The 25,365-nt window shown below is 37.7% G+C and overlaps 1 protein-coding gene across 1 annotated transcript in view; it reads left to right on the forward strand.

Annotated features, from left to right (window-relative positions):
• GUCY1A2 (guanylate cyclase 1 soluble subunit alpha 2) overlaps positions 1 to 25,365 on the forward strand; it is a 205,804-nt gene that overhangs the window by 111,151 nt on the left and 69,288 nt on the right. The window contains exon 6 of the mRNA XM_070943950.1: positions 21,191 to 21,334. Coding sequence (XP_070800051.1) covers positions 21,191 to 21,334 — 144 coding nt within the window. The remainder of the gene's footprint in view (positions 1 to 21,190; positions 21,335 to 25,365) is intronic.

Genomic DNA, 25,365 nt, shown 5'->3' on the forward strand with positions numbered 1-25,365 from the left:
TTCTGGGCTTTTTTCCTTCTGGCAGCCAGAAAGCCCTTGCTGCCTGGTGAGAGACTTATATAGATCTATTTCTGGCTTGTTAGCCATCATCAGTAAACCACACCCACATCTCATGTATCCTCCCTGTAAAGGTACAATGTCTATTTTCTTAAAAAAAAACACATAAATCCTATGAAAAGTAAGAAAATAGACATATATATATATGTGTGTGTGTGTGTTTATATATATACACATATATATGTGTGTGTGTATGATTTATTTCTGATTTATATTTTTGTGTGTGTGTGTGTATACACACACACAAACACACAAAAGGGACGCGGTAGCTCAGTAGCTAAGACACTGAGCTTGTTGATCGAAAGGTCGGCCATTCAGCAGTTCGAATCCTTAGTGCCGCGTAACAGGGTGAGCTCCCGTTACTTGTCCCAGCTTCTGCCAACCTAGCAGTTCGAAAGCACATAAAAAATGTAAGTAGAAAAATAGGGACCACCTTTGGTGGGAAGGTAACAGGGTTCCGTGCGCCTTTGGCGTTTAGTCATGCCGGCCACATGACCATGGAGACGTCTTCGGACAGTGCTGGCTCTTCGGCTTTGAAACAGAGATGAGCACTGCCCCCTAGAGTCGGGAATGATTAGCACATATGTGCGAGGGGAACCTTTACCTTTATCTTTACACACACATATAAATCAGACCAAGAAGAACATTGCTTTTTTACTGCAAATGTTTGATAAAGATGTGACACTTGAAAGGGCAGGATCATAAACAGTCCCTCCTCTGATGACCTCACTAGACAGGCACATATATAATCTATACTTGGAAAGAAATTGTAGTTCTTTTAAAACTTACACTGGATTGAAGTCTAACAAAGTAATCTTAGTTGCAGTTATTCATATTACTGCTACCATTACCAGTAATAATATTCAGTGAGATCAAATCCCTTAAAAGCGCACAGGTAGTCCTTGAGTTATGACAGGTTGCTTAGTGACAGTTCAAAGTTATGAGAGACAATGAAAAAAGCTACTTATAACCTGAATTTGAGATTCCAACAATTGTCCCTCTCCCAGTGGCCCCATAATTGCATTTTGGGTAGAGCCGAGGTGGCACAGTGGTTAGAATGCAGTACTGCAACTACTTCAGCTGACTGCTAGTTCAGCAGATCAGCGGATCAAATCTCACCAGGCTCAAGGTTGACTCAGCCTTCCATCCTTCCGAGGTGCGTAAAATGAGGACCCAGATTGTTGGGGGCAATATGTTGTTCATGTTGTCTTTGGTGTAAGCCGCCCAGAGTCCTTGGAGAGTGGGCGGCATAGAAATATGAATAATAAATAAATAAATAAATATTTGACAACCGTCCCACTTTTATAGCCATTGGCGGTGTCCCATGGTCATGTGACTGAGATTTACAACTTTTTTATTGGAAACTGGTTTTTTACATTGGTTTTTTACATTTTCCTTTTGGTGAAAAGGACCTCATAGCGAACAGTGGGTCCCCTTAACAACCATATGCTTGCTTAACAACCATCTCAGAAAAGGCTGTAAAGTTGGGTGTGGACATGTGACAACCCACTTAATCGCCATCATGACTCATGACCAAAATTGTGAGCTCCATTATGGTTTGTAAATCAAGGACTAACCTGTGCAACATTAGTTCTTAAGAATATCTGTTTCATGTGGTTCTGCCCAGGCATATTAATAGAATAGAATAGAATAGAATAGAATAGAATAGAATAGAATAGAATAGAATAGAATAGAATAGAATAGAATAGAATAGAATAGAATAGAATAGAATAGTTGGAAGAGACCTTGTCCAACCCCCTACTTACGCAGGAAACCCTACACCACTTCAGGCAAATGGTTATCCAACATCTTCTTAAAAACTTCCAGTGTTGGAGCATTCACAACTTCTGGAGACAAGTTGCTCCACTGATTAATTATTCTAACTCTCAGGAAATTTATCCTTAGTTCTAAATTGCTTCTCTCCTTGATTAGTTTCCACCCATTGCTTCTTGTCTTGGAGAATAGCTTGACTCCCTCTTCTTTGTGGCAGCCCCTGAGATATTGGAACACTGCTATCATGTCTCCCCTGGTCCTTCTTTTCATCAAACTAGACCTACCCAATCCCTGCTTGTTGAACATTATTACTTTGCTTCTTTCTAAATATTCTTTTCATTTTCCTGTGCACTGTTAAAAAAGGCTCACTCCTTCTTTATATAGTCAATGGACGACCAATGGAGTAAAATATTATTTTCCTTGGACAAAAAAACCCCCTCCCTATAAATTAAAAAAACGGCAAAATGTCCTTTAATATCAGTTAGAGAGACTACATGGTGAGAATTGATTGCTGCTTTCCATTCCCTTGAAAGTAGCTGTCTATGGTTCAGCACATTGTTCTTGTCAGACTTTCCCTTCATCCTTAGTTCTCAGAGGACTCCTGCTTTGACTACTAAGTAGGAACTATAGTGTGAAGTTAGAGATGGAGAGGTTTTTTTGGTTGTGCCAGGTGGGCTATCATTAAAGTGTATGTGTATGTGTTGTTGTTGTTGGATTTTTTTTAATGACCGTAAAGCCTGATAACACCAATTACTTCATAATTAGACTCTCGGGAAGGAGAAGCAATCTTAGAAGAACACACTTTAAACAGATGGTGGGATTACCACTTCTCTTTGCCCTCTCCTTCCCTCTTTCTCTGTTCATCACTGGCTCATTTTCAAAAGCAAAATGCTGTGCAGATCCAGCAGCTTTATTTATTTATTAAAGAATCAAATTTATATAGCTGCTAATTTCACGAGAAGTATTACTCTCTCAGGAGGAGATGGAGGTGTATGCAGACAAGGAGAGGGCAAAAGAAGGAAAGGAGAGGGATGTTTTTTGTTTTTTTTTTAAATAGAAATACCGTATTTTTTGGAGTATAAGACGCACCTTAGTTTTTGGGGAGGAAAATAAGGGGGAAAAATTGCTTTAAAAAAAGAAACCTGTTTGAAACTGTTTGAAGATGTTCTTCGTTTATCTGTTTGCAACAATTACTTATAACTAACAGTCCCAGTCCAAATTCCTTTTCTTGTATTACAGCTATTAGAATGAAAGAGAGGAACTTTCTGTTGGCTTCTAGCTTCCATTGGGGATGGTTTGTTTGCGTCTTTGATTAGGAAAAAAGAATGAATCTGGGTTTCTCATTTATTTATTTGTTTATTCAATTTCTAAAGCATCCATCTCACTCAATGACTCCAGTTGGTTTACAATTGTTTGAACCCCATCCTGTCACTCTGAGAAGCTACTAGTTAAATTACACACACACACACACACACACACACACACACACACACACAGATAAAGTTATCTATCTATCCACCTATCCATATATCATCTATCTATCTATCTATCTATCTATCTATCTATCTATCTATCTATCTATCTATCTTATCTGTCAAACTAGTTACTAAGTCTGCATTACTATTAATCTTCTCATCGTTCCTATCACCCATCTCCTCCCACTTATGACTGTATGACTGTAACTTTGTTGCTGGTATCCTTAAAATTTATATTGACTGTTTCCCTATGACTATCATTAAGTGTTGAACTTTATGATTCTTGACGAATGTATCTTTTCTTTAGTATTGTATCTGTACTTCGAGAGCGTATGCACCAAGACAAATTCCTTGTATGTCCAATCACACTTGGCCAATAAAGAATTCTATTCTATTCTATTCTATTCTATTCTATTCTATTCTATTCTATTCTATTCTATTCTATTCTATTCTATTCTATTCTATTCTATTCTATTCATCTATCTATCATCTATCTATCTATCATCTGTCTGTCTGTCTGTGTTGGTTGCTTATCCTACCGTTGGGTAGATAATATATAGAAAACTATGTTCTGTAACTTTAACTACTACAAAGATGACTAATTGGCTGTGCTAAGCAGACATAAAAGAAGGCAGGAAGTTCATTCACTTCTGCTCCTGCTATTAGAAGGTTGAACTGCTGAAAGGAACTTTGTCTGTGTTACTGAAGAGAACTGGAATTGTAAGCAAACTATGCTTTTGTGTTGAACCGTGATTATTTGAAGAAGTGTTATCTTTGTTTTGAGAAGCCAAGTTTGTTTGTTTTACTACAAGTAAAGACTGTTTATTTTTCTATCAACGTTCAGAGTCTGTGAGTATTTGTGTGTTTTGCTAAGCAATCTATCTATTCGCTGTCTGGTCCGTTGCACTACTTTGCAGAGGGCAGTTTTACCCTCAACAGTCTGTCTGTCTGTCTGTCTGTCTATCATCTATCTATCTATTTTCATCATCATAATGGCCTGGGAGCAAATAAGGCTTGAGCTACATCATCCATACAAATAGCTAATCTTTGAAGAGGAATCAATATTTTTTAAGTGATTGAATCTGCATACATTTACATATCATGAAAGAAACTTCTGTAGGAATTCAATTTTAAGAATATTCTCACATGGCCGAACACACACTCTAGCTGATTTATCAAAAGTGTTTCCCCAGACTATTTTACAGATTAATTTTAAAAGAAAGATAATCACAGTCCCTGGGTTTATATTATAAAAGACATAGCATAGATGGAAAAAGGAAAGGAAAGAAGAAAGATCAGACATCAATTCTTAACGCTGTATCCTTTTTCAAGAATATTTATTAAATGTACTTCAAAATCTTAATTTCAGATTTGCTTTAGAAATGTTTACAGACACCGTATGCAACATGGTGGCTGAGAAACAGGCAAATTCTATGGTAGTGTTCATTAGGAATGGGTTGAAAATAAAACTGCCTATGTTGCAATGTTCCATACCTGAAATATTGCATACAGTTCTATTTGCCAAGGTATATGTGACGAAAGAGGAATCTCTCTTGTCCCACTCATAAAATAAGCAATAATTGGAAATGGCAACAGCTCCTTCTAACTGGAATTGTTTCTTCTAATCATATCTAAGGTAGGCATTTACTCCTTGTATAGAAGAAATGGGGAATGGCTGTTAAAGTTGAACCCACAAGTGGTTGTATTAAGAATAATTCATTTTAACCATTAATAAAATTAATAGCTACCTTATTTGATTAAATATAACAGTCCTTTTTTAAAAAACAAAATATTTCATGACTGAATATTTAATCCATTGGCTGTTGCAGCCCTACTACGTAGAAATAATAAAGCAGAAGCCTCCAGCTGCAATTATTTATTATTTTTATGTTTGATTCTAATACTTGTTACGGTCTGTGGTCTAAGACTAATAATAAATTGTTGACTATACTTGTTACGGCTTTGTGGCATTTGTTCTTAGCCCTTGTAGGAGAATATTTCATAGAAGAATAGTTGCTTTTCTATAAAATATTCTTTATGCTCAGGAACTTCTGATTTCTGTCACAGAATACTCACTCCGTTGGCGATCTTATGCTGTATGTACTTGGGAAAATTGTCTGCCTTGTGTAAATCAGTTGATTCAACAATTCAAACTCAGTAGTTTAGACCTGTAAAATTGAATTAGATCCACCTTCCCCAAGCTGCTACTGAGTTGGTAGGTCTGATTGCAGCTTCTGTCACTCCCTAACTAGAATGGCCGATGGCTGTCTAGCTATAACAAGAATCATGTTTGACGACTCCCAGAGGGAATAGCTGAATTAAATTCTAACTTTCCTAATTCACTAGAGATAGCCAAAGCCATTTGACACAGAATGTAATAATGAACTGATGCACATTTGCAAGTGAAGATCCATATGACAGTGAACTGTTGCTGATCCCTAATAAATGCTGCAATATAATACAATATTCTGACATTGTAAGTGTGCAACATGTTTGACAATGCCAAAGAAAATATGCCAGTCTAGTTATATGTACTACATTTTACAATAGGATATGATCTTTTTCCCTTTCCAAGTAATTTTGTGTGGGGTTTGTGTGCCTCTGAAGAGTAGCCCAAAGGTTAGCAGTTGCTTGAAATTGTTAGGGTTAAAGGTTGTAGCAATAGCACTTAGGCTTATTTACTGCTTTACAGCCCATTCTAAGCAGTTTACAGAGTCAGCATATTGCTCCCAACAATCTGGGTCCTTGTTTTACCCACCTCGGAAGGATGGAAGGCTGAGTCAACCTTGAGCCTGGTGAGATTCAAACTGCCAAATTGCAAGCAGCCGGCAGTCAGCAGAAATAGCCTGCAGTACTGTGTTCTAACCACTGCGTCCCCATGGCTCTTGTATCTGGTGAATATAATCCTTATACCCAAATAAGGCTAATCTCTCTTCTGCCCTGCTCAGTTATCTCTCTCCTTCATATTTTTTTCCTACCAGGAAGTTCCATCCTTTCTTTTTCTCTTTCCCTCTTCTTGTAGCATATCCATCCTGGTTTTTCTCCTTTGCATGAAAAAAAGCAAAGCAAAGTTTATGGTTTAACATTCTCCGTAAATCAGCTATTATGAATATAGTTTGACGAAGCACAGCTTAGCCCAGTACATGAAGCTAACCCATATGTGCCAACAGAGTTCAGAAGACAGTCTGGCAAAACAGAATTTTTGGCTGCTGAACAGAATCAATATTCTAAAATACTATCATGCAGAAACTGAAACAATGTTTAAAATGGCATTAAAATGATCTGACCAAAAGGTGAATGTCATTTAAAGGATTAATTATATCAGAAAATACTTCTAGTATGTTGTAGATCTCACAAGTGAACAAAAAGATGCATTAAAAAAAATAATGTTAGCAGTTTATCTCTTACTTTTCCAAATCTGTCATAATTTCTTAAATGAGCAGAAACTAAAAGCTTACATTTCTCGTTATAGCCATTCATTCTCAATTATATTTAATATTTGTAGGCACAGTCATTTCTAATTTAATTCGCTGCCAGAGTTACTTCTAACTCTTCTAACAATATGTAAAGTCAGGAAAGCATATAAATATTCATATGCAATTACTCTAATAGAAATCTACATACATCTTCCTCCTGCATGTTTACTGGGAAATTGATCAGGATTTGGCTACAGATTTATATATTGTATTTCCTCAAAATGAAGATAACCCTAAATTTAAGATAATCAGCTCTGAACAACGTACAACAAACCAATCAACCATAACATGATAAAACCGAGAAAAATTCTCAGGAACCCAACTTCCCAAATCTGTCAACCAGATTTGCCAAATCCAACTGCTATCAGTCTTGCAGATCTTATGTTCCCACTAATATAAACATCCAATGAATGTATGTGTCAAACACAGAGCTACATATACATATGTATTTACACTTGTCTCTATAAACTACATTCTCCCCTCCCACCCACCCCGAAGACGAGGCCAAGTGGGAAAGAAGATGTATTACTTCAATTAATAACTTTAAGTTACTCTTGCTCACCTGTTAAATAAGATACCCCATTCAAAATTTACAATCTCCATTAACAATCATTCTCTGTGGCAATCACATAACCCACTCTCATAGAGAACACAAATTTGCATGTGTACATTCCCCTTCCTCAGAGAAATGGGAAAAAAATAGGGCCAAAACTGAGAATAACACGTATGATTCTTCTAAGCTGAGTTCTCACATTCGCACCTATAGCAATAGCAATAGCAATAGCAATAGCAATAGCACTTAGACTTATATACTGCTTTACAGTGCTTTAAAGCTCTTTCTAAGTGGTTTACATAATCAGCCTACTGTCCCCAACAATCTGGGTCCTCATGTTACCCACCTCGGAAGGATGGAAGGCTGAGTCAACCTTGAGCCTGAGGTGAGATTGGAACAGCTAAAATGCAAGTAGCCGGCAGTCAGCAGAAGTAGCCTGCAGTACTGCACTCTAACCACTGCACCATAGATAATATCATGCCAGACTGTGGACTCCACTGTCTGCATCTCTGGGAACTATCAAGCAGGGCTGTCTTCACTCTCTTTGTCTCAAACATAACATCCAGAGTGAGCTGCCTCTTATTCCTCCGGAATGCACCCCCTCTTCGTGGGGATCCACCTCAGTGGTGGGATTCAAGTAATTTAACAACCAGTTGTCTGCCCTAATAATTTCTTCCAACAACCAGTTTGCCAAACTGCTCAGAAAGTTAACAACCGGTTCTCCTGAAGTGGGGTGAACTGGCTGAATCCCACCACTGATCCACCTCCTTACCACATTTTACACAGAAGACTCACCCAGCTAATTTCCACATTTTCAACAGCTTTTTGGACATGCTGGTGGCTGCACCGTGGTGGCACAGTAGTTAGAATGCAGTATTACAGGCTAATTCTGCTGACTGCCGACTGCCAGCAATTCGGCAGTTCGAGTCTCACTGGCTCAAGGTTGACTCAGCCTTCCATCCTGGTAAAATGAGGACCCAGATTGTTGTAGGCAATAGGCCGACTCTGTAAACTGCTTCGAGAGGGCTGTAAAGCACCATGAAGCGGTATATAAGTCTAAGAGTTATTGCTGTGCATAATAGAAATTTTAGAAGCATCACAAGAAGCTTTGATGAAGTTAATTGTTACACTTCATTGAGATGAATGGTACCATTTCTGCAGTGTGAAGCACTTTATCTACTTCTTCACCCAAGTCTGCTGCTAACCTTACCTTATTACTGTTTGACTTGATGGCTTTGCCTTTTGTCCTATCTTTTAGATCAGCCACACCATGTTGTAAACAAAGGAGGTGATGCTTCTTCACTTTTGTCCTCATATGAAAAGAGATGTGTTTTCAGTTTAGATGTGTTTTTCTCCTCCTTTTGATTGGGTCCCTAGTTGCCTTTTTAAAATGAAGATAAGGTTACTTAAGAGCAAATCTAAATAGGTTTTATAGCAAAACCTCTGTGGCATATGAAATACGACTCCTTAAAATTAGCTTGTCTATTTATTCATGCTTAGTTCATTTATCCTTTTATTGTGAAGTTGTAGGCTTTGCCTTTTGATAACCGACTTGAGCAAACCTTATAAAACAAATCCTTATTTATTTATTCTCATTTATTACAGTCACAGCACTAGCCCTAGAAACACCATTATATATAAAAAGGATCAATAGCAAATACACTTATCTCCCCCTCCACACACTTACTCTGACTGGCTAAACACATCAGTGATTATTAAGATTAGAACAACAGGCCAAGTGAGCGCAAATGTTGCTTGAGTTTGAGTTCTCTATCCCAAAAGTACAAGCTATTTATATTTTTGTATTCCAGAGTTGGGTTTTTTCAAGTGGAAAATTAGAAAACTTATTTTTAGTTGGAGCCGCATGTTACAGTAGTGAGGGATGGAAGTGGCATATTGATGTCTTAAATGATCAAGGAAAACACACACCCTTCCACTATCAGTAAGTTATTAAATGCTTTAGGAAAAAAAATCATAAGATGGTTTTAACTAACTGAGAGGGGAAAATATTTCAGGAGTCTTTATAAAGAGCAGACTCTGTTAAGAAGTAGAACAGTAAGAGAAAAAGAAAGAGAGAAAGAGAGAAAGAGAAAGAAGAGAGAGAGAGAGAGAGAGAGAGAGAGAGAGAGAGAGAGAGACGGAAAGAAGGAAGGAAGGAAGGAAGGAAGGAAGGAAGGAAGGAAGGAAGGAAGGAAGGAAGGAAGGCAAACCAAATACTGATTTCAAAATCTTTATCACTTGCTTCTCAAAATCATTCTAAATATATGTATCTTTCATATATATTCCTTTTGTTCTGTGAGGACAACCTGAACAAGAAGGGCTTCAAATTGAACAGAAAGTGCTTGTCCCATCCTACCATTCCTTCACTATTTGCAGCACCCCTAAAATTTCTTTTAAGGAGGAAGTTGAAAAACTATAAAGCCTTTTATAATCAGCTTTATACATACAGTATTCATACTTTGGCTTTAGTATTATTTGATTAAAGCATTATAATGGAGTTGAAGCCTACTAAGTAAATTTGTCAGTGAAAATAAATTATGACAAGACTAATGAGGCAAACATCTGTCTAACATTAAAGGCATTTTAATGGAATGCCTACCGAGGATAAAATTTGATTAATTGGATTTAAAGTTAGCAGAAGTAAGAAAAAAAAGTTAAGGAACCAATACAATACTATTGCTAACGTTTATTGCCTGCCAAACCAAGAAAAGATTTGAAAGCAAATTGTAGATCTTTGAGAGACGTATAGTAGCAGTAATGAAAGCTGTAATCATGGCAACATCTATTGAGAGACAGATTCTTCCTGACCATCCTTGGTGGCAAACCTTTTCTTTTAGAAAATGGACTTAAATGTACTGACTTAAAGAAAATGGGTTTTAATGAACTCAGAAGAAAACTAAGTAGGATTCTAATGAATAAAGGTGTTCAGCACGAGATACATGACACTAAAACACAATTGCTAACAATTCCAGCAGAGAAGTAAACACATCAGGAGAAGAAGTCAATGTTGCATCACAAAAAACTTAGGGAGACAAAACAAAACAAGAGAAAAACCATCTGCTAACTGGAAAGAAGAATACTCACCAAGAAAGAACAAGATAACATGGAATTACAGAAAAATGCTACAAAGAATAAAGGTCTGGAGTTGGCTAAGGGTTTCTTCAAATCCAATAAAACAAGAGATACGTTCAAAAGAAAAAGAGTCAGTATACCAAAGGCTCAGTTAAGATTGCGACATTCCAACAATCGACAAGAAATGATAAAACTATTCAGCTCTTACTTTGAATTCAGCTTCTCCAATAAGGAGGTAAACTAAGCAAATGTGAAGAAAAAGATGGAGATATTGGATGGAAGTTTCAGATTGATGGCAATATGGATAAGATTTTAAATCTCATGGGTTCATTTTACATGTCCCAAAGGTGCTTTTTCAGGAGGCAACTCATCCAAGTCTTCTTCTTCAACTCTGGCAGGATAGTGGGGAATGGAAGGATTTATATTCCTTGCAAACAGCTGGTCATTTGCATCCTTTGAAGCCCTTGGTGGTTTATCTATGTCCTCAGGGTCACCTGAGTAGCGCTCCTGGTTCCTGTGGTCTGCAATTATTTCTCTGGAAATCCATTCCTATTCCCACACCATTCAAAGGGAGTTCATCCCAAATTACCAGTTGTCTGCAAGGAATATAAATCCTTCCATTCCCCACTGTCCTGTCAAAACCGAAGAAGCTTTTTGGATGAGAAGTGAAATGCCTTCAAAAGAAAAAAACAAGAAAGTCCAGTTGCCTCCCGAAGAAGCACCTTTGGGACAACCATGACCAGGATGACTGAGAATCTCTACAGACATTCACTTTACTTGATTTCTACTTTTACCAGTCTTAATTTCCTTCTGTTCATTTCTGATTTGTTAAAAGAAGTAAGTATCCACATGAATATCAACATGAAATTCAGTTTGTTGGGGAAGTGTGAATTGCATGAATCTGCATTTATCTTACCATCCAAACAATTCAGTTAATGTTGCTGACCAAGCTATCTCAGATCCATACTTTCTCAGTAATGTTTGTGAAGTTCTTTCCAGGTGCCTGAATTTTTGTACACTGTTTCCCTGTTCACATTTTTTATTTGGTATGATTTTAATGTCTATATACATTGGTAGGTAAAATGTCCTCTATCCTGCCCAGCTGCATTTCATTCAAAGGTATAGAACAAGGTTTCTACTATGGCTGTCTGGGGAATTCTGGGATTTCAAGTCCACGTATCTTAAATATGCCAAGTTGAAAGACACTGGTGCGGAGTGCATCCATCTAGGTCAGGGGTGTCAAACTCATGTCATCACGGCATCATCATGTGATGTATCGGGACTTTCCCCCCCTTTGTTAAATTGGGTGTGGGCGTGGCCAGCACGTGACACATCCAGCCGCCGGGCAAGGAGTTTGACAGCCCTGATCTAGGTGATATTATTTTTCAGATGTATTTCAGCTCTTTCTGAAAACAGTGATGGAAAGACTAGAAGTAATTAATCTCTGTCTGATCAACTGCCGTATCTCTGTGGTGAACAAAAGTAGTTGAGTAGCCTACACTGTAAAAATAATTTCCCAAGGAATTACTGATGGCTGCAGCAATGTAAGGCAAATATATGCCTGCTTTAAGTCAATTCACCATTCTCGCAGCCCCTTCCACCTGCTCTTGAAGGGAAATTAAAAAAACACATAAAAGGTATGCAGCACAGCAAAAAGAATGGAGGTGGGTAATTTTATTGGCAGTCTCCTGCAAAGACTAAAGAACATTCTGTCATCTTATTCTTTGATTGTTAGGAAAAGAGAGGTAGTAGCATCAAAGAATGGCAACTTCCATAAAGTCTCCAGGGACCAATATAATCTTAAAATACGGATCACAACATATAGATATTTTTTTCTGCAAAGACATGTTCTACTTTGTTTGTTTTTCCCTCTGCAAATAATTTTCTATATTGCCACCTGTTAAATGTTGCTATTATTTCAATGTTATTCCTAAATTATCTCCCCCTTCAGTGTCTTTAACTTCTGCAACATGGATGGTTTAGATATTTGTTTTGCTCCATTTGAAAGATAAATTACAGGCCATCTCAGTTACAGACAATGCAGAAAACAAAGAATACATTAAAAAAAAAGAAACTGTTTGAGAGAAAAAAAGTCTAGTTCAAGAAGGAAAATTGAAGCTCTTCAGTGGGCATTGAAAGATGATCATGCAGTTTCCACATGGAGAGATGACAGATCCTTGTGTCTTTGATTTTATGACCACAATTGGGACCAGATTTGCCATCAAGTGAGTCACACCCAATTTTACCACCTTTTTTGCCATGGTTTTTCAACAAACCACTGTAGTTGTTAAGTGAATTAAGCAAATGCAGTTTCCTTCACTGATGATGCTTGTTAGAAGTCGACTGGTAAGGTTGCAAATAGCATTCCACACAATCCTAGATACTGTAACTATCATAACTACATACCAGTTACTAAGGACCTGGATTTTGATCATATGACCATGGGGATGCTTCAATGGTTGTAAATATGAAGACCAGTTGTAAATCACTTTTTTCAGTGCTGTTCTAACTTTGAACTGTAGTTAAAAAAATAGTTGTAAGTCAAGGCTATCTGTATGTTGGAGATCTTTAATATCCCTGTGCATGATATACCATGGCCATGCTATCCCAATATTTCCCCAAAACATGGGAAACAACTACATGTATGCAGAGATGATGATGATGATAGATAGATAGATAGATAGATAGATAGATAGATAGATGATAGATTTTTTATTTTTTATTTGATTTATATGCCGCCCTTCTCCGGAGACTCAGGGCGGCTTACAATGCGTTAAGCAATAGCCTTCATACTTTTGTATATTTATACAAAGTCTGCTTATTGCCCCCACAAACTGGGTCCTCAATTTACCCACCTTAGAAAGGATGGAAGGCTGAGTCGACCTTGAGCCTGGTGAGAATTGAACTCACAGTAATTGCAGGCAGCTGGATGTTAAATGCTGCCTTAGGAGGCATTAACCTCCTATGCCACTCATGCTCCTTAAGCTTATCCACTCAGATAAGCCAATATTGCAAGGACTCCAAAATTTGATTGTAAAATTAAGTGACTATTAACCATGTATGTGAGTGGATGAGTACTAACCAAAGTATTACTTATACCAGCGTTTCTCAATCTCAGCTACTTTAAGATTGTAGTCTTCATAGACATTGTCCACATATCTTAAAGTTGCTGTGGTTGAGAAACATTGATCTATACTATTGATTAGCTGGAAAGCGACACATATAGTATGTGTTAACCCACTGAAGCAACTCTAATGTTTACAGACCTCTTAGTTTATGAACTAGTTTTAGAATACCCTCCAGTCATGCAAAACCCTTTACCTATAGGCAGATACTACATTTTTTAGGGAACCGTTTTTTTTAACAACCAGGGAAGGCAACTTAGCTACTTTATTCATACCAGCAATTATATTTTCCGCAATGTGGCTTGGATTGTCTCCCTTCTCTACTGAATGCTGTAAACCTGCAGTGGCCTCCTGGGTCTGACCTTATGCTCCTGCTCCTTTCAAGGATGAACTCTTCAGGGAAACCATGACAGGTGGACAGAAAATAAGTCTCTCAGAGTTCACGGCTTTCCTTTTACTGAAGATTAATAAACAGAAGCCAAAGATGTTAGCAAAAACATGAAAATGTATCCTGTTTCCCCCCCAAAAAGACCTCCCTTGATCATAAGCCCAATTGGGTTTTTGAGTGCATGCACTAAAATAAGCCCTCCCTGAAAATATTTAAATGCATGCGCAGGCAGTCCCCGCCATTTCCTCTGGTTAGGGTTAGGGAGACAGAGCTGGAAATCAGTTAAGATGGCAAGAGGAGCCCCATCTTGCTCCACGTGCCCCAAAATAATAAGACCTCCCCGAAAATAAGGCCAAGTGTTTATTTCAGGGTTCAAAAAATATAAGATAGGGTCTTATTTTCAGGAAAACATGGTAAGATCTAAGAAAACTGATGAATAAGACAGCTTATAAAGTTGAGAAGAAAGTAAAATATTTGGGTATAATTATGATAAACTTGAACAATTTATTTCAAAATAACTTTATTATGACATGAAATGACATAAAACAAGATACGTTAAAACGGGACGTTAGTGGTTAAGATGAATTGTTTTACCTAGAATGTTATTTTTGTTTCAGGCAATACCTATTTTGACAATTTGAGATACCATTTAAACAATGGCAAAGATATATCTAAATTTATATGGCAGGGCAAAAAAATATATATAAGATTACTGTACAAGATGCAAAAGAAAGAGGAAGTTTGGGTCTACCAGATCTGAAATTTTGCATTCTGTTGTTCTGCTTGGAAGAAAGAGTGAGAGAATGTTAACAAATAGAAGGCTATTTGAATTAGAAGGACATGATCTGAGATTTGGGTGGCGTGGATATTTATTCTCAGATAATATAGATTTTTTTAGATGCGGTGGCTCAGTGGCTAAGACGCTGAGCTTGTTGATTGAAAGGTCGGCAGTTCAGCAGTTTGAATCCCAAGTGCTGCGTAATGGGGTGAACTCCCATTACTTGTCCCAGCTTCTGCCAACCTAGCAGTTTGAAAGCACATTAAAAAAATGCAAGTAGAAAAATAGGGACCATCTTTGGTGGGAAGGTAACAGCGTTCCATGCGCCTTTGGCATTTAGTCATGCCGGCCACATGACCATGGAGACATCTTCGGACAGCGCTGGCTCTTCGGCTTTGAAATGGAGATGAGCACCACCCCCTAGAGTCAGGACAACTAGCACATATGTGTGAGAGGAACCTTTACCTTTACCTTTTAATGTAGATTTTAAAAATAAGCGGTGTGGTGGCCTAGTGGTGAAGACTCTCACCTCTCACTCGGAAAGTTTAGAGTTTAATACTAGGGAGTTGCAGATGTTTCTATCCTAAGGTGCAAAGAAAAAATATCTGCTGCGAACTCCACATAGGCATCAGGAAGGGGATCTGGCCAGTAAACGCTCAGCTCCATCCAGTCACCTCGACTCTACCCCGAATTAAGGGATTACAGGGTTGTAAAAAGGGAGTAATGTAAATGTTAAAAATCATTATGTCAGGTAGCCCATTCTTAGAGTATGGAATAAATATACATTTTGAAAATACCCTTGTGGCTCAGTTGCAAAAAGCATTTGAAAGACAAGAAAAGATAAATAAACATAAATAAACATAAATAGCTAACTTATTGTAATGTACTAGAATTTGCTCAAGGGGATTGTAAAATAAAATCAAAAGAAAATTTGACAATAGAAGAATGTCCTTGTGGTTTTCTTATGTAAAATTACCAGAAAAATTTAAAGTAGATAAAATATTTTATGGTTTTGAACAACGTAAGAGGGAGTTTGTAATAGAATTATATACTAATGATATGATAATGCTAAAATGTATAAGTCCATGTTGAAACTTGAGCCACAAGAAGAACAAGTGAAAGAATCTATATACTAAAGCTCTCTATCCTGTAATCTTTAACTGAGCAAAACAATGATTCATAGGGCAAAATGTTTTGAACCAATGTACCTCAGTTGGATTAATTTACGGAATGCATCTAAAATCCAGGAGCCATGATTCCTATGGAATTGAAATATGGAAAATTTTATAAAACATGTTATCAGGTTGTGAGATCAGCTTCCTCTTCACTATATTGAAGCATTGGGCAACTAGCTGTTTCTCAGTGGATGCAATCTTCTGTCCATCTATAGTTCCCTCATATGTTCCCGCTCATTACATCTGTCATTGTAATAGCATTCCATCAATCCCAGGTGCGTTTGCCTTAACCATGTATGGTTTGTTCCAGTAGCCCACTTATCATCAGATTGACCAGGTTCCCCAACATCTGATGCAGATCTTGTTAATCCGGGTGACATCCAAACTGTCATGACTCCTCTACTTTATGCCATTTTCATAATTTGAGGTAGGCAAGTGAAAATTAGGAGGCCTTTGCCCAAGGATCCCTGTTAATAGGGAAGGTATCAACTGGGATTTTAATCCTGGTTTCCTGAGTCAAAGGCAACGCTCTAGCAACCATGCTATCCAACCGTGTGTGTGAGAGACAGAGAGAGAGAGAGAGAGAGAGAAGGAGGGAGGGACGGAGAGGGAGAAAGAAAGGGAAGTAAGAGGGAGAGAGAGAGCCTCGATAAGTGGACAGAAAAGACTTCCTTGGACTACTCATACTCTACCAACAAATATATGGAGTTTATTGAAATACTGTGCAACCAATTCTCTTCCAGCACCGTGAACAGCTCCCAAGTACTAAGCAGTGAAGTCTTTCCATTAGTTTTTTTTACTCCTGCAACTGGGTGAGAAAAAACATAAAAGCAAAATCATTTAATTACATATGTCTTCTTGAAAAACTATTATTTTAAGTGGTAGAAGGGTTCCAGTGAGTCAAATAACAGACCACTATCAGATCTTTAGTAGATTGCTGATTGTCTTGTCTGGGGATGCACAATTCTGGATGACCTCTAGATTTCTCAATGTCTTGATGCTGCCATCTGTTTATCTTGATTTGTGCAATTTAGGTCAGGTCAGGGGTGAAATGCTACCGGTTCACTCCGGTTTGGGCGAACCAGTAGTGATAAAAAGCTACCGGTTCGACCAAACTGGTAGTGTCAAGTTTTGTGGTCATCTCAAATAAAATGCTGTCAGCACTAGAGTAAATGCAGGTTGAAGTGCTGACATCTAGTTTAAAAAAGCTATGATCCGATGATCAGCTGAGCCACGCGGTTTAGCTTTGCTAGGAAATCCTGCTTTCTAGCAAAGCTAAACCATGCAGCACAGCTGATCGTCAGATCGTAGCTTTTTTAAACTACTGGTTTGACCAAACCGAACTGGTAGCTTTTTAAACTACCGGTTCAACTGAACCTGTAGCTTTTTAAACACACAGCATGCGTTCGGTGCGCACTGTGCATGTGTACCCAGCGCGTGTTTGGTGTGCATGTGCGGCCAGCGAACCAGTAGCAAACTGGTTCAGATTTCACCACTGGTTCAGGTAATGCTACTTCTGTTATCCTCTTTGATTTGAAGTTGGTGCAAGAAAAAAATGATATACACAAAATGAAAGTAAAATAAGTTAGGGTGCACTGTAATGAGCAGAGGAATAATTTTGAGGAATAGTAAGAAGAGCTGCTACCAAGACAATACTGAGACATTTGAGAAGAATTTGAAAAGAAATTTGAGTCTAAGATAGAATTGTAATTCAAGTAAGCATCTCAGACAAGTCTCTCCTTAATTGTCATGAAGATAAAGGAAGGGGGGGGAACACATTCCGACTTACAAAATTCTGTTACTGTAAAAAAAAGTAATATTAGCAATCATGATTTTGGTTTCTGTCAGGCCCCAAGAATCAAGAACAACCTGTTATTTAAGAGTATTTTCCTTTATTATTCTTCAGCTCTTCAGAATCTTGCCTGATTAAAGCAACTATTTGCACAACTACAGATATATTCTGGGAACAGCTAGGGAGGAACTGTTTTAATCTTATTCATGTGGACCACACTTTCCAAGCTCCACTGCCTCTTTGCACTACAAAGTCCACTACAGTTTTTCTACCTTGAATGATGGATACTCACATGTACATCATGGTTCTGTCTGCATTCATCTTAGTTAGCAACATCCCCTCTATTACCAGTTTAGGTCAAGGTTGACTCAGCCTTCCATCCTTTCTAAGGTAGGTAAATTGAGGACCCAGTTGTGGGGGCAATAAGCTGACTTTGTATAAATATACAAAAGGATGAAGGCTATTGCTGAGCACATTGTAAACCGCCCTGAGTCTCCGGAGAAGGGCGGCATATAAATCAAATTAAAAAAAAAAAAGTTTAGCCTAGGAATATTTATTACCTGATAGTAATATTTAAGATATAAGCCACCTATAGCAATTGCAATGGCAGTGTGGGAAGTTATAGTCAATACCAAAATGAGTTTTGGTTATTAAAACAATGTTTTCCAAATCAGTTAATCTTTAGATAAAGCCCATATGTGTACACTAAGATAAAGTCCACTGAACATGATGGCAATTTCTTATACACTGTGTGTGTGTGTGTGTGTGTATGCACCAATATACATATATATGTTCGTATGTATGTGTATATTATGTGTGTGTATATGTATGTACTTGTATATATGTATCTCTATGTGTGTGTGTGTGTGTGTGTGTGTGTGGATAGATAGATAGATAGATAGATAGATAGATAGATAGATAGATAGACAGACAGACAGACAGACAGACAGACAGACAGACAGACTATACATTGTCACTACAGAATAGCTTAATTAACTTGATTAGGAATTAATTCAGTTTCCAGATGGATTTTTTTGCAGCCTGCATCTGGTAACCCTGAGCTGGTATTAAGACTTGCATCCTCTATTTCTGATTAAACCATGGGACTTCTAACAATATTTTAAGGCTGCATTTCTGTGAACAAAGAGAGAGATGAACATTTGCTTGCAAAATATTTGCTCTGTTTCTCTGTGATTTAAAGGTTCAATTCTAAGCAGGAACCTAATAAAAGAAAAAAGAAAATTACCTAGCTTGGACTTGCATTATTTGCTTCCTTTCTCTTGTGCCTTTCCTCTGATCTACAAGCCTTCGGGTGGAATTATGACTGTGTACCAGTTAAAATACTAATGTTGCAAATTGTTAGCCTGCACTGCCAGGGATTGAATACTAAAGAAGAATCCAAATCAAAGTCAGCTTGGCATTCTTCTCCTCCCTTTAAGAATCTCTCCTTAGGACAAGTAAGATAATGGACTCCACCAGCGTGTGCTTCACGTCTCTGTAAAACAGAGATTCAGATTTCCTTTAAAAAAAAATCTCTACAAAAGTCCACATTCTGGACAGAGTGGACCTCTGGTTTGAAAGACGGGTCCCTACGTTAAAATTGAACAACCCTCTCTCAACAGAGGGGGAGGGGTACGATACCACCTATCCCTCGTCTACAACACTTTCAGCAGTCCCGAGAACATTCCACACCCATTTGTACTCTGATTCAAGTGACCCTGAAGGTACAGATAAACCCCAATGAGTGACCTCAACAATTTTCAGAAAGAGTGCTAATGACCAGATGACTGCAAAGAATATAAATCCTTCCATTCCCCACCATTCAGTCAAAACTGAAGAAGCTTCTTGGATGAGAAGCAAAACGTCTTCAAGGAAAAACAAAGAAAGTCCAGGTGTCTCTGTGGGGACAAACATGACCTGGATGACTGAAAACCTTCACAGACAAATCCCCACAAAACCACCCCATATATTAAACTAAAAGTGCTGTCATCCTTCTGCACTTTAGTCATCTCTGAACTCTAGATGGAAGATGTTTTAGTTACGTTTAGGAAAACGTTGATGTCCTCCTGATCCTATACTTGCTTAACAACAGTAATTGGGATCAACAACTCCAACATTAAGCATAGTCATAAAGTCCAATTATGAAGTTTATAATTGTGTCATGACTGCAGTTGCAGCAGTTCAAGTTGTTACTGTTAAGCAAATCCTGTGGAGTTGTTAAGCGTGATATCATGCAATTGTGATCACTATTTGTGACCTCCTTGTCAACTTTACTTGTTAGAAGCTGGCAGGGAAGGTTACAAATCACAATCATGTGACTGCAGGATGCTGTGACTGTCATAATTGTGAGCCAGTTGTCTGAATTGCGATCACAGAGACATTGCAATGGCTGGAATTACAAGGACCGGTCATAAGTCTCCTTATTCAGCGCCATCATAACTTTGAATGGCCACTGAATTTAATTATTAGGTGATTTAATCATTAAGTTAATTTGAATTGTTAAGTGAGGACTATCTGCATTGTGGAATTATAAAGATTCTGTATTTTGTTGGTTGCTTTACTCTTATTTAGGAATTAGGAAGGTGGTACTACTATGCCTCTAAGAGTTGATTCTGATGGAAGCGGTCTATAACCCTTGTAATATAATTAAAAGAATAAATAAATACTCAGTCTAAACAAAAATGTGAACCATAGTTGCAAAACATGTAGACATGTCTATGGAGATTCTCATTCATCCAGGTCATGGTTGTCCCAAAGGTGTGGGGATTTTTTTTCTGTTGAGAGAGAGCTAAGACAACAAAGTCCATATTTTGGACAGAGAGGATTGCTGGTTTGAAAAAGGGGTTAAAGAGGTCATCTATGTCAAAATTGAACAGCACTCTCTCAACAGAGGAGGAGGGATACAACATCTCCAATCTACAACACAGTCTTTTCAACAGTTTGAAGAAGGCTCCATACCAATTTGCACCTGATGACACAGATAAACCTCCAGGTGACCTTAACAACCCGCTAAAAGAATACAAATGACTGTCTGTCTGCAAGGAGTATAAATCCTTCCATTCTCCACCATCCAGTCAGAGCTGAAGAAGCTTCTTGGATGAGAAGTGAAATATCTTCAAAAAACCCCCCAGAAAGTCCAGTTGCCTCTTGAAAAAAGCACCTTTGGAAAAAGCACGTAGGCATTTTTTTTTTACTGGTATTACACATCCAGTAATCTGTGTAACGATAATCCAAACAATCTACTTTCTTTTGGTATAAGCTCTTATCGCTCACTTTGTTATACAAGTTGTCCTGAGTGCAATCGTTTCTTGTTCACTATGGAAAATAACTGCAGCGAGGTGTCAAGATTTGATGGTGCCTGTTTACAAACTTGGAGGGTAATTATACTCCCTTGTCTTAATAGCTTCTCTTATTGATGCTCTGCTGACATGTTTTTAAACAGTATTTGGTGATTGTAAATACTTAATGGTACCAGTTCCCCACTCATTATCATATGTTTGCATTTGATTTGTCCTGATTGCTGCAGGTGGAGACAATAGGGGATGCATACTGTGTGGCGGCTGGGCTCCACAGGCAGAACCTGAATCATGCAAAGCCAATTGCCCTCATGGCCCTGAAGATGATGGAGCTGTCAGAGGAGGTGCTCACACCAGATGGAAGACCAATTAAGGTACCTTCTTTTCTATATATTTGCAGCAGTTTGATGAACGAAAAGAGCATCCTATGCTTGCTAACATAGTGAATAATGTGTCTAAAGTTACAGTCTTGGTAGAAGAGGTGAGTGGTAAACTACAGGCTGAGTATGATGGCCCAGGATAATAACCCACTTCATTACTTACTCAGGCATTGGTAAGGCATTGGCAAAGGGTTGAGAAGAGCCGTGGTGGCGAAGTGGTTAGAAAGCAGCACTTGCAGGATACTTCGGCTGACTGCCGGCTGCCAGCAGTTCAGCAGTTTGATTCTCACCGGCTTAAAGTTGACTCAGTCTTTCATACTTCCAAGGTCTGTAAAATGAGGACCCAGATTGTTGGGGTAATATTCTTTTATTTTCCTTGTGGGCTTCTGATTGCCTGCTGTGGAAATAGCTGGAGTCCATCATACTGTCTTAACTTCCTAGACCCATCATCCATAGGCAACACGTAGCTTCTCAGTTATTTTTTGTTTGTTTGTTTGTTTGGTAATTGGAGTACTCTGAGATTCAGATCTTCAGAAGCAACTTATCAGATAAACAGGACCCTGATTTTCCCATTACGTGTATATTTATGGAGAAGTTACAACCCTAGGCTACAAACCAGGAGACTGTGAGTTCTAGTCTCATCTTAGGGATAAAAATAACCTGAGTGACTTTGGGCCAGACACATTCTCTCAGCCCAACTCACCTCACAGGGTTGATGTGGAGAAAATAGGAAAAGGGAGTATTAGTTATGTTCATTGCACTGAGTTCTCTATAAAAACAAGGGCAGGATAAAAAAAAAATTTTTAAGAGGGGATCAAGCCTCCAGTAAACTAAATGCCCTTAGTTTACTTCAGGTTCATTGCACTTCAAAAATGGAAGAGAAATGGCCAAAATTCTGGCGAACTTTAGGATTGATGTCTTTGATTAATGATTTGTTGCTTCATATGCAATCTTAGGTGAGAAATTAGTACTTCAAATTTATATTGGAAATGTGGACAGCATGAAAGGTCATTTTGGCATACCTGGTGGATTTGTAAAAAACAAGAAATTTTAAAGATCAATATTTAACTGAAATCAGAATTTTTCTGGCTGTGATTAATGGGCAGTGCATTAGAAAATAGACACAGAAGTGTTTTTTTATACATGATTAGTCATATGATGTTATATGTGTGTTGGATGCTTATCCTACCGTTGGGTAGATAATATATAGAAAACTATGTTCTGTAACTTTAACTACTACAAAGATGACTAATTGGCTGTGCTAAGCAGACATAAAAAGAAGGCAGGAAGTTCATTCACTTCTGCTCCTGCTATTAGAAGGTTGAACTGCTGAAAGGAACTTTGTCTGTGTTACTGAAGAGAACTGGAATTGTAAGCAAACTATGTTTTGTGTTGACCCGTAATTGTTTGAAGAAGTTATCTTTGTTTTGAGAAGCCAAGTTTGTTTTACTACAAGTAAAGACTGTTTATTTTTCTTTAAACGTTCAGAGTCTGTGAGTATCTGTGTGTTTTTGCTAAGCAACGTATCTATTCGCTGTCTGGTCCGTTGCACTATTTTGCAGAGGGCAGTTTTACCCTCAACACTGTACCAAATGGAAAGGCTCTGAAATACCCACAATGAAGAATGGTTGGTAAAGTTGACAGAACAAGCAGAAATGACAAGATGAACCTGTTCGATTAGAGAAAGATCAACAGCTACATTTAGTAATGATTGAAAACCTCTTGTAGTTGGTTTTTTTTTTTTTTTACTGAAAACGAGAAAAATGGACTTGTCATTTATGAGTTTGAAAATTAGAAAGGGTAACTTATGGAAAGAAGGAAATTATGATGTAACCATACAGAGACAGGGCAAAGTAAAAATTTATAACTTGTCGCAAAGATCAGAAGCTGGTTCTTTATAATCTTTCTTTTTATTTTTCTTTCTTATTCTTTTCTATTTTTTTCTGCTTTCTTCTTTCCATTGTTTACTATTCTTCCTTTTATTTATTTCTCTTATAGTTTTTACTTTGTTAAACTATTGTTAAATTATAAAGAAATATAATATTACTTCTTCTAATAATAACTCATTGCTCCCACATCCTTTGGAAAACTTTATATTTCCTTGCTTCTCTTGATGGGATAAGCATGTTCTTATTTATTAGTTCTTGTTGATTAGTTCATCATTTAAAAAGAGATGATACTAGATGTAAGTGTTGCTATTTGTAATATTCAATTTTGGATTGATAAAGGTGCCCTTAATTTGAAAAAAGACTTTATTTTAAATTTACTCTGTAAGCAGTCTTAAACGTATACAAATAAAAAAAGAAACCGTTGAAATTGTAAAGTGAAAGGATTTTCCCAGAAGGATATCAGGAATGGTATGAGAGGTAAGGCAATTATTAGCCCAACCTAAAATTCAAGACTATAACAAGAACTAATCCTATGTAAGGTAAAGATAAAGGTTCCCCTCGTACATATGTGCTAGTCGTTCCCGACTCAAGGGGCGGTGCTCATCTCCATTTCAAAGCTGAAGAGCCAGTGCTGTCCAAAGTCGTCTCCATGGTCATGTGGCTGGCATGACTAAATGCCGAAGGCGCACAGAACACTGTTACCTTCCCACCAAAAGTGGTCCCTATTTTTCTACTTGCATTTTTTACGTGCTTTCTAACTGCTAGGTTGGCAGAAGCTGGGACAAGTAACGGGAGCTCACCCCATTCGCAGCACTAGGGATTCGAACTGCTGAACTGCTGACCTTTCAATCAACAAGCTCAGCGTCTTAGCCACTGAGCCACCGTGTCCCTGTAAAACCTATGTAAATAGTCTAAATTTCATGCATCTCTTAATAAATTGAGTAATAACATGTCATTTAACAGCAGGTTTTGCCATCAAGATATTCCATAAGATACACTAAACTCTAGATAATTAAAGTTTAAATTAATTAATGAACTTGCATTACACATAGTACAAATAATTCTCAACTCTTCCTTTTAAAAAAATCACTTGTACTTCATTCAGTAAAAGAGACCTAATAGCTTGATCTTGACATTAATATAACTTTCTTCACCAGCAAAGAACAAACAACAATAAATGAAATGACTAATATGGACAGGAACAAGGACAGAAAAATATGGAGAACGGTGCCTCTTTAGGGGTTTATTTATTTTTATTCATTTTATTGTGGCTCCATAATCCAGATGATAAGTTATAAAGAATGATAATGCTCTAAAGTAAATTTAAATATATTTTGTTATCTCATTCCTTTAATTTTTTTGGCATTAGGAATGCAATGGGATATGAGAATAACCTTGGGAGACAGGAGGAAGAACCACAATCACGGCAATGGTCAGATAAGAGAAATACTGAGGCCAAAGCAGGAATGGGGTAGAGAAAAATGTCTCAGAATTCTCTGGAATATAAAGGGCAGGAGCAGAGAGGTGCACTCAGACTTGCAAGATTCTGTTTTAGTTTAACCTCACATTAAAAATTGTATTCGTTTTCATGATTCTGGTTTCCTGGTCTGGGCGACCTTAAAGGGCTGACAATTGCTTTGTACAATCTTTCTGCACTTTGCAAACTGTTGCTCACCCTGAAAGGGAAAAAAAAAAAAAGCAAGTTCAATATATCCTAGAACTAAGGAGAAATTTCCTGACAGTTAGAACAATTCATCAGTGGAACAACTTGCCTCCAGAAGGTGTGAAGGCTCCAACACTAGAAATTTTAAAGAAAATGTTGGATAACCATTTGTCTGAAGTGGTGTAAGGTTTCCTGCCTAAGCAGGATCACCAAGGTCCCTTCCAACTCTATTATTCTATTCTATTCTATTCTATTCGATTCGATTCGATTCGATTCGATTCGATTCTACTCTATCTCTATCTCTATCTCTATCTCTATCTCTATCTCTATCTTTATCTCTATCTATCTAAGTATCTATCTATCTATCTATCTATCTATCTATCTATCTTTCCAGAGAGACCATTGTATACTATGGGATTATAATAGGAAATGGAGAAAGTAAGGATCATCTCATCATTGGTCATGGAGACACT

The sequence above is a fragment of the Pituophis catenifer genome, unplaced genomic scaffold (genome assembly GCF_029215685.1).
Source record: "Pituophis catenifer annectens isolate HBS135680 unplaced genomic scaffold, rPitCat1.0.hap2 SCAF_4, whole genome shotgun sequence".
Lineage (NCBI taxonomy): Eukaryota > Metazoa > Chordata > Lepidosauria > Squamata > Colubridae > Pituophis > Pituophis catenifer.